An 11,764-nucleotide genomic window follows, 5' to 3' on the forward strand; every position below is an offset into this window, starting at 1 on the left:
TAAAAAAAAAAAAAAAAAAAAAAAAAAAAAAATTAATTAAATTCACTGCGATATATATATAAGGTATAATGGATAACTAAGAAAAATTAAAAATTAAACTATTACAATAAAAAACACAAAAAAAAATAAAAAAATAATAATAATAAATGACATATGATATATTAAATATTAGACATGTAATATATATATATATATATATATAATGAGGAACTTTTTTTAAAAAATGAGCATTCCACTATATAAAATATAGGTATGCATTATTTTGATGTCACAGTGATATAGGGTAAATATATATATATATATATATTATTCCAGTTTAGGGTTAAAAAAAATAAGCATACAAATAAGATGAAAAGGCAATTTTATTAATGTAATAAAAGTTTTCATATGTATGCACATAATCAAAATTTAATTTGTTATACAAATTAATAGCTGCTTTGTTATAGTCTATAACATGTAAATATATGTACAACGGAAGAATATAATTTTCTTCATTATTATTTATAAATGGTTTGACAGTATTAACTTTTTGTAAATTAAAAGATGTTTTATTTTTTAGATTATAAGCACAAAAGTTATTAACAAAAAAGTTTAATATTTTGTTATTTATACGAAGAGGGAACAAAGCATTTTTGGGTTGGATCAGATTAGCCATTAGATATGATGAATTATCTTTATTACTAATATTATTATTATTATTAGTAGTAGTAGTACTACTATTACTTTTTTTTTTATTATTATCATTTTCCATATTATTTATATTTTTTATATGTTTTACTTTTCTTCTGAGTTCATTGTGTTTATTACGAATATTATGATATAGATGATGAAAATAATCATTTGATATAATTTGCATATAACATTCTTTTATAACACTATTACAAATACTATAATTATTTTTGCCTTTTGGATTTTTTGGAATATATCTTAGCAAAATGTTACTGTTCATACTACAAGATTTACGTTTAATATCAAAATCATTATTACCATTATTATAATCATTATTTTCTGTACTATTTGTATTTTTAAATTTCCCCCATACATTCAGTGAGCTGTTGGTGTATTTTAATGTGTAAAATTTTTTTTTTTTTTTCTTTTTTTTTTTTGTTGCATTAATTTCTTCGTTTACATTATTATTATTATTATTATATGTAATGTGTTCATCATCAACACAAGATATTTTATTATTATATATATTGTCATTAATTTTTATTGGATTTATTTTTTCACATTCATCATATATAATTAAAGAGTTCGCTTCTTTATCTTTTTTTTCTTCATTATTTTCCATGCCTTTTGAAGAATAATCACTTATAACCCCTTCATCAAAAATTTCATTATATTCATCCTTAAGACTACTAGAGAAACTATAGAATGTATAATTATCAATATAGCAATAAAATTTGTCATTATATGAAAACATTTTATATAGAATAAAATAAAAAAAATAAATAGTGTATTCAATAAGGTAAGATGCTAAACTAAGTCCTCGGAAATATTCATTTACTCCAACTGTTAAAATATATATACTACTAATTTTTTTTTTTACATATTTCTTTGACATTGCTTTTATATTTTTATTCATATAAATTTCTTCATATAAAATTTTTTCAAAACGAGCATCTTTTTTTACACATTTGTTTTTTTTTAATATTGATAAATCTTTTAATATATTATTACAAAATAAATTATCTTGTTTTCTCCATTTAATATCTCCAGAATAATTAAAATTATCTTTTATATTATTTAAATGTGTGTATGATTCTTCTATACATTGATTGAAATTATTTTCTTCATTCGTCAATTCATCTTGTTCTCTATGGTTTTTATATAACACATCTTTTACATTATTATTACTATTATAATTATAATAATTCTTACAATTATTATCATTACTGCTATTATTATTATTATTATTGTGGTTGTTATTATTATTACTATCATTGTTACTGTTGTTGTCGTCACTATATTCATGATCATAATTAAACTTATCATCCTTAAAATTTTCTTCATATATGTGATCGTCATTTTTCGAGTTAAAACATCTTTCTATAGGCATATAATTTTCTAGAAAATTCTTCGACGTATCATACATATACCTTAAATAGCTCTTTCCCTTTTTGTTATTATTTGACTTGTTTTTAAAAAAATCACAAATATTATTATAATCCTTTTCATTAATAATATCATCATAATTAATTAAAGAGGATAAGCATCCAATCAAATAATCTCTTTTCATTTTTCTTTCATTTGGATTGTATAAATTTAACATTTCTTTACTTAAATGTATTTTGTATTTCATATTATTTTTAATATGTTCTTCTAAGCTATTCCTTTCGTTATATAGTTGACACTTTTGTTTAAGTTCTTTGTATATATTATAAATATTTTCATTATCATAATTTATATTATTAAAAGAATTGTACACAAAGTCATTATTATTATTATTATTATTATTATTATTATTATTATTATTGTTGCTGTTATTATTGTTATTGTTTCTTTGTATATTACATGGTAATGTACCTACATTTCTGTAAACATTATGGGGATTAATCATATTATAAGTCGTGCTTTTCAAATTATTATTATTATTATTATTATTAGATTTATTAAAGTTTGTATGCTCCTCTTTTTTGTCATTAAAATTAAAAATATCATAATGTTTATAATGACTAATATTATTCGTAGGCGAAGAATTATTATTACAATCATAAAAATTTTTATTAGGATTAACTTGTATATCTTCTTTTTTAAAAGCTTCCTCTTCGTCTAGACTATCAAATCCAATTTGTGTTTCCTTATCATTCATATTATTACTACATTCATTTGATGATAAAATAAAATCTGACATTTCTTTAGCATCTACTTCATTTGTCCACTTCCTTTGATTTTTTAAATTATCATAATTCATATTTTCTTTATAGTATTTATCCCCTGTTTCTAAATTACAATATGTTTTAAATGATTCATAAGTACAATTTGAAGTACTTTTTTGACTGTTATTTGTAGAATTTGAATGTGACTTCATATTATTAATATGAGTATCATGACAATATGAATTACTATCATCATAATTATAACAATTACCATATGTATCATATTTATCAAATGTATCAAATTTATCAGACGTATCAAATTTATCAAAAGTATCACACTTATCAAATTTATCAAATTTATCACATTTATCAAATTTATCACATTTATCAAATTTATCATTTGTATTATTTTGTTCATATTTAACATTACAATCATCCATAAATCTTATATAGTCTAGTAAAATATCCTTTTCTCCCAATTTTTCTATACATTTTCTCTTCAACAATTTATTTATATAATCACTATTAATATAATCGATAAAGGAAAATGGTAAAAATACACCCACTGAAAATATTTGATCTTCTTTCCACTTTTTATTTATTTTTTTCTTTTCTATTCCACTTTTATCTATTGAATTATTAAATTTATTTAAAATATCATTTTGTGTTTCTTCTAAATACTCATCATGATCATAATAATTGTCTATATCATTCATTTCATCATCATTTACGTTCCAACAATTTGTTGACAATTCATCATATGAATTTACATTATTATAATTATTACATTCATAATTATTTGCAAAATTAATGTCTTTAAAATTATTACTGTTTGTATTATGACTCCCTTCTTTTAATGGCGAAGCAATTTCATTGTAATTATTACAACCATAATTATTACCACAATTATTACTACGATTATTACCACAATTATTACTACGATTATTACCACAATTATTACCACAATTATTACTACAATTATTACCACAATTATTACTACAATTATTATTATTGTTGTTGTTGTTATTATTATTACTATTGTATCTTTTTCTGTTTGTATTTTTTTTGAAGGAACTAGTTATTTTCTCCATAGTTTTTATAATATCATCATCAATTATTGTATTATCATCAAAATTACATATACTGAAGTAAAAATCCGAATGATATTTTACAGGGAATAATTCTTTATGTAAATCATGAACATCTTCAATATCTTCTTCTTTTAAAAAACGAAAATAAATCAAATTTAAAATATTCAATTTTTTTAATATCTTGTATAATAATATTTCCTTTTCTTCACACAAATCCAGAAATAATCTTGAGCTTAATATTTGTTCATGTACATCATTACATAAGGCTGAAGATGCTGAAAGAAATTTGTTTCTGTTATTTTTTTTAAATAACCCTAATACATTGTTTACAACTTTATCATATTTTGATTCAAGAAAGCTAGTCTTCTTATTCGTATTTTTATTTTTCTTATAATAATAATAATTATTATTATTCATATTTTCATTATACTACTTCGAAGATCCTTTTTTTTTTATTTTTTTTATTATTATTATTATTATTATTATTATAATTACTATTATATTATGTTTATACTTTATTATATTTTATTAATATGTAAGTATCAACATTGTAATTACAAAGAGGATATAAATAAAATACGTCAATTCATTTATGTATATAAATGAAATTAATAATTTTTTAAACATATATTATACTATTTTATATAATATATACACTTATTTTTTTAGGATTACCCCTTTTAATTAAATGCAATAATATCAATGATTGTTTAAAATATGTTCTTATATATATATATATATATATATATATATATATATATATTTATTTATTTATTATAATTTTAAAATTTTAAATTATAAAATTTGTTACACATTTCATATACAAATTGTACATACAATTTTATGTTTTTATAAACATTTTATATCTTTTGATATATATAAACTTTTTTCTTTTTTTTAAGATATATACACACAATTATAAATAAATAATAAATATAATCTTTCAAAATGAAACATTTAAAAAGAAATTATCTTTTGTAAGTTGTATATAAATAAACAACATATTCTGCTCAAACATGTAAAACACAAAAAAAAAAAAAAAAAAAAGAATGATTGTGAGTTTATTATATTTATTTATTTTATAAAATTTTGTAAATAAAACTGGGAACGTTATCAATCATCCATTTATTATTAAACAAAAAATAAAAATAAAAATAAAAATAAATAAATTTATATGTAAAATAAAACAAGCCTCATTTGAGGATGTTATAAGAATATTTTTTTTTAATTTATGGAAATAAATAAATATATATAAATATATACTATAAATATATATAAATATATATATAATATATATAAATATATATTTATATTTATATATTAAAAACAGAAATTTTAATAAATATAATAAAATATATCATAAAATTTATATAATTATATATAACAATATGATAAATAAATAAAAATATATTATATATATATATATATATAATATATATTTTTTTTTTAACTGTTCTTAAATTATGTTTATTATTTATTTTTTTTTTTTTCTTTGAAAATAATACATAAAATTAATTCTATTTATAATATAATAAAATAAATTGGAAAAAAAAAAAAATAATAAAAAAAACAAATTTCCATTTCCCCATTATATACATAAATAAAATATTCCTTTTTTTTTTTTTTTTTTTATGTTGTTATAGTGTATAATGTATGTATGTATATATATATATTGTTATAATGTATAATGTATATATGTATATATATATATTGTTATAGTGTATAATGTATGTATGTATATATATATATATTGTTATAATGTATAATGTATGTATGTATATATATATATTGTTATAAATATATTATATTATTATTTTTTTTTTATTAACATATGTAGTGGAAATGTAGTATGGCCTACAAAGTATATATATTATTAAAAAAAAAATATATATATATATATATGTAGAATATATAAAATTTTATATGTTAAAGAATTAGTTTTTTTTTTATTTAAACATAAATAATAAAATAAATAAATAATTATATATATATATATATATATTTGATTTTTAAGTTAAAAATAAACCCAATGAAATAAATAAAAGAATTAATTTATGTACTAATTTCAGGAAATAATAATGTAATAAAAAATTTATTTCTTTTTTGAGCACATTTTATAAAAATTATTTATAATTAAATAATATATATTTTACATATGTATACAAAATTCTTACATTAACAATTTAAATAATATTATATTTATATATATATATATATATATATATATATTTACCTATGTTTTACTTAACATTTAAATATTAAAAATACATTAATATGAACTAATAAAAAGAAAAAATTGTTACGTATTCTAAATTTTTTAATAAAGCAAATATATATATATATATATATATATATATATATATATATATATATTATATGTACATTTATTTATGGGAACAGTTTTTAATAACCTTTTTATGTATGTAAAATGTAATATTTTATATTACTTTGCTTAACTATCTCTACATATTAATCAGTCTTATGTGATGTATGTTTAATCGTCATGTCTATATATATATATATATATATATTACATATGTATGTTTTTTATTTTCCTACTCTTTTTTACTTTTCATTTTAATTATCCAAAGCATTTTGAATAACATAAGAATATTAAATATAATAATAATGTTATATTTCAAAAGCCAAATATGAAAAATGTGTAATGATACAATTGAAATAATTTATAGAATACATATGTATAATAGTTATTATCCAATCCTTTTATTTTATTTTTTTTAATATTCCCCTTAAACTACATTGTTACCAAAAAAAAAAAAAAAAAAAAAAAAAATTAAGCTTATGCAAATTACATTATATTCTATTTTTTAACTTTGTAAATTTGTGTAAAACTATTAAAATTTTTATTCTATAATGCACATTAAAAATGTACAAATACAAAAAGATAATCTTTCTCATATTAAACATAAATATTTACATAAGTATTTTGTTTTATAGTTATGTTTGAAAAAGTTTTTCTAAAACAAAAAAATAGATATATATCAAATGGAGAAAAAAAAAAAAAAAAAAATATCAAAAAAAATTAATGAAAAAAACATTTTGATGTTTAAAAATAAAACATTTACAATATGTTATACAACATTGCAGTTATTCCTATTCATTATTATTTTTTGGTTTTTTTTGGTTTTTTAAATTAAAACGTATATACGTTTATCATTTATACTTTTTTACACATTCTTAAAAAAAAATATTCAATTTGTTCTATATTATTAAACCATTCAACTATATATATATATATATATATATATATATATATAATATAATATTTTATTTCTTTAGGAAATATTATACGATTTTCTTTTTTTCTTTTTTTCTTTTTTTCTTTTTTTCTTTTTTTCTTTTTTTCTTTTTTTCTTTTTTTCTTTCTTTCTTCCTTCCTCATTTCCATTTAAAAGATATTGTTCAATTTCTATTTTATTTCATTGTATTATTTTTCTTGGGCAGTCCTTTTCATATATGCATTGGCATCTGTTACGCTTTTATTTATATGGTAATCTGAATTATTAAATTTTATAATTCCATACATATTTATAGCACATGGGAAGAAAAAGAAAGAAAATGCTGTATATGGTTTGTATAAACTCCTAAGGTCCTTAAAAAAACTAAATAAGGTGTGACATAAAACTGACATATTTTACCCCTCTAAATTGTTAAATATATATATATATATATATATGTATTTTATTTATTATTATTATTATTTTTTTTTTTTTTTCGTGTTAACAAATATCTTATTTAAATATTTTCTAGATGAATAAAATATGTAACAACAATTTTGTTATTATATCCATTTGTAATATTTTAACATATAAAAATTCTTTGTGAAAAGTTAATGTGTATTATTTTTATCACTTATATATATTATATATAAATAAAATATAAAATAAAAACATGGCAGTTACACAATATAAAAAAATAAAATAAAATAAAATAATATAATATAATAATATATATATAATATAAATATTTTATTTATACGTGAATGCCAGTGCATTTCAAAAGTATAAAAAAAAAAAAAAAAAAAAAAAAAATATATATATATATATATATATAAATAAAAATATAATATATATATATATTTATTTATATAATATATTTTTTGTAAAAATTCGTTGTTTTCATTTAATTACCCATTTGGGTCCATATATTTTACTCACTCATGTGCATTTGTTTTATTTAAAAAAAATGACTAATTTATTATGAATCCATTTTTGAAATGCGTATTACAAATAAATTTTCCCTCATAAGTTTGGAATGTTTACAGGTGAATTTAATAATTCCTTTTTATAAGAAAAAAACGAAAAGAATAGATAATCGTTTTTTTCTATTTAGAAGGTTTAATTCATTTGATAAAATACATTCACTGGACAAAAACTGTAATAATTTATCATTTGAATATAAAAATAATATTAACCATATTGATGATAAAAATGAATTGAACCATAATTTTATAGGAAAAAAAACAAACTTTTTAAATAAGCAAACAAGTGAAAACAAGAAGAAAGTATTACAAAATAAAAATGATGATAAATATAAGGATTTTCATTCTGCAAATGAAAATGACGATGATAAGTTTAGTAATAATTTTTTTTTTTGTGATGACACACATGAATTTAAAAACAATCAAATTAATGAAACTTCGACTGATAACACTTATGAATATACAAATGATGAATATAATGAAGATATAGATGACGATTTAGATACCTTATTATTAACAAACAACTTAAACTCAAGTTTAATAGGAGAACTTTGGCATGCATCAGCAAATAGTATTTATAAAAATAATAAAAAGTTAGATATTCAGGATGAAAAAAAAAATAAAAACCAAATAAATGATATTGATGAAACATCTACAAATATTATTAAACAAATAGATAATTGTGTACACACAAATATAAATGTACCACAAAAACATGATAACCAAAAGTGTAAGGAAAAATTTTCAAATTCATTTGTTAATGAAATATATGAAAAAGAAGTAAAAGAAACCCAAAAAATGAAAGAATATTTAGAACAACATGAAGAACATTTTTCAATGTTTAGAAATTCAATTTTATGTAAATTAAGAATAGCTGAAGAATTATCTCGAAATACTAATCACTCAAGTAAAGAAAATATAAATAATTACAATAAACACAAAGAAGAATATTATAAAAACTTAATCGATTCTATAAATAATACAAATAACCCAATAATTAACGTAAATAATAATCATTATCATAATAAAAAAAAAAAAAAAAATTATAATTATTATCCAGTCAATAATAATATTAATTATGATCATGTGGAAACCATCAAAATTTTAGATATTGATAATATTCCATGTAATATATTAAATAATTTATTTGCATATAATATTGTAAAAAATTGTAGTGCAGAATTGTGTTTAAAAATAATAAGTAGATTAGGTATGTATAGAGATAAATATTCTCAAATATCTTATGAAAATATGATTAATTATTTAGGTCAAGTATTAAATTGTTCAAAAAATGCAGAAATTATTGCACTTTTTTCTAGATGTTATGAAACTATAAGTATTCCCTTCTTAGTTAATTATGTTAGGAAATATGGTACATTCTCTAGAGCTTTTATAGTTAATATGTATGATAAATATTTTAAAAAGAGATTATTTGATTTTGTAAGATATGAAAATAACATGGGAATTCGAAAAATACCAAATATATTAACTCATCCTTATCATTTATCATCATATACGAAATTATTAGGGGAATGCTCAGCCAAAAAAGATATGTATGTACAGCTAAAAATACGAGGTCATATTCCAGATACTTTTCAAATAACAGAAGAAAATAAAAGTGAAGAGGAAATTAATTATTTAATGAATGCTAAAAAAGATTCTAATAAAAAAATTGACAATGTCAATAATATAGATTTAATAGAAAATTCAACAAAAAAAAACAAGAAAAAATCTAGTAAATTTATCGAAAGACCGAAAATTTATGACATCATTTTATCATCAGAATATACAGGTCTACCCATTGAACATTTTATAGATAAACAAAAAAAGATAGAAGATGACAAACACAGTAAGGATGTAATGAAAACATTACCAAATAAGGAGATAATAATTGGACATGATATATTACAAAATGATTTTATATTAAATGATGAATTAGATAAGGAAAATAAACAAAAAATTATAATAAATAAGAAGCAGAATGGTGATATATTAAATGTTAATAATAATAATAATAATAATGAAGAGTCTATACAAAGTACATATAACATCAACAAGTTAAATATTCAAGAGAATCAACAAAATGAACAGGATATTCATTTTAATAATAATGAAAATACAAATTTTATTCTTGATGATGATTGTGATATATATGTATATAAACGATTTAACAAATTAAACAACTCATCATTTAAAATGCAAACTACTTTGGTAAAAACAGAAACAAATGAAGAAAAAAAACAAAATAATGAAATAGATCTCTATATTAATAAAGGACAATATTTTGAAGAAATAGATATGGATCAAAATAATAAATCTTTATGGAAATTACCTTGGAATAGTATAAAAAAAGATTCCTTTTATTTTAAAGGTAGATTTTTTAAAATTATACCTAATGAAGGATGGTCCGAAATTAAGGAACTATCCAAAAATTATATTAAGCCAAAAAGAAGAAGAACAAAACATTGTATTAAAAGACAAAGAATTTTACAAAAAAAAATTAAAGTTAATTTGTTTAAAAAAAAAATTTTAGAAAATTATGATAAAATGAAAAAAACAAAAAAATGAAATGAAATAAAATAAAATAAAATAAATAAAATATATATAATTAAATGATCATTTGTATATACATATATATATATATATATATATATATATATATATATATACAAATTGTATGTTAATAAATTATTTTGTTACACAATTTTAATAAATACATTTAATGTATATATGTAACTATTTTTTTGGTAATTTATTTGCAATCTGATAATTAAAATTTTTTTTTTCAAAAGGTAAGGTTATAGCCTTCATTTCATTTTTATATTCTAATTTAAAGTGTATAGATAGTAATTAAAACCTAACAATATTGTTTCATTAAATTAAATATATATTAATTTAATATTACTTATAAATATATTCATATATATATATATATATATATATATATGCTATTGTCATGACAAAATTCTTTTGTTTTTCCAAATTTTACATTTTACGTTTTTCTCTTATTGTATCTTCACTTGGAAATAAAGCTGTGGCAGGAGACGTACATGATGTTAATGATAACATTCTTTCTACATATGAATCTCCATAGTCATCTCTAAATGTCCTGAAACTCAAAGGTTCTAATGGTGTTTTTCTTAAATGACTTTCCCATCCTTTTATTAAATTCCCTCCATTAACATTACAATTCTTATGATATTCTGATTCAAGTCTTAAAATTTTATCTTCTAATGCTTTTATAGAACTTTCCAGCTTTTTTTTACATTTCATTATATCACGTTTAACCTTATGTTTCATTTTTATCTAATCTAATATTATATTATGCATATTATATATATATATATATATATATAATAATAATAATAATAATAATAAATAAAGAAATTAAAAAATAAAATTAGAAAAAAAAAAAAAAAAATTTATTTTTTTTTAAATAAATATATTATATTATAATATATAAATATATTTTATACATATAGTTTTTTTTTTTTTTTTATTTGTGAATAAATTTTAAAAATAAATATTATATATAATATTGAAAAAATATATAAGCATCTATTTATTATTTTATATATATATATAATATAATATATATATAGTATTTTTTTTTTTTTTTTTTTTTTTTTTTT

At 17.8% G+C, this 11,764-nt stretch overlaps 3 protein-coding genes and 1 non-coding gene across 4 annotated transcripts; 1 reads left to right on the forward strand and 3 right to left on the reverse strand.

Moving 5' to 3' along the window:
• Positions 1–322: 322 nt before the first annotated feature.
• On the reverse strand, positions 323–4,327 carry PRSY57_0808500 (asparagine-rich antigen Pfa55-14; the record flags this gene model as incomplete). Its single annotated transcript, XM_012907025.2, has 1 exon — positions 323–4,327. One exon carries the CDS (start codon positions 4,325–4,327, stop codon positions 323–325), a length of 4,005 nt encoding a protein of 1,334 aa, XP_012762479.2.
• Positions 4,328–7,026: 2,699 nt separating this feature from the next.
• Positions 7,027–7,508, reverse strand: PRSY57_0808600. Its single transcript, XR_002204060.1, has one exon. It is a non-coding gene (non-coding RNA).
• A 639-nt stretch (positions 7,509–8,147) lies between these two features.
• On the forward strand, positions 8,148–10,700 carry PRSY57_0808700 (hypothetical protein; the record flags this gene model as incomplete). The annotated part of the gene is made up of 1 exon (XM_012907026.2): positions 8,148–10,700. The coding sequence occupies one exon, from the start codon at positions 8,148–8,150 to the stop codon at positions 10,698–10,700; it is 2,553 nt and encodes an 850-aa protein (XP_012762480.2).
• A 417-nt stretch (positions 10,701–11,117) lies between these two features.
• PRSY57_0808800 (histone acetyltransferase subunit NuA4, putative) lies at positions 11,118–11,432 on the reverse strand (the record flags this gene model as incomplete). The annotated part of the gene is made up of 1 exon (XM_012907027.2): positions 11,118–11,432. One exon carries the CDS (start codon positions 11,430–11,432, stop codon positions 11,118–11,120), a length of 315 nt encoding a protein of 104 aa, XP_012762481.1.
• Positions 11,433–11,764: the final 332 nt, after the last annotated feature.

Source organism: Plasmodium reichenowi, chromosome 8 (genome assembly GCF_001601855.1).
Source record: "Plasmodium reichenowi strain SY57 chromosome 8, whole genome shotgun sequence".
In the NCBI taxonomy this organism is placed as follows: domain Eukaryota; phylum Apicomplexa; class Aconoidasida; order Haemosporida; family Plasmodiidae; genus Plasmodium; species Plasmodium reichenowi.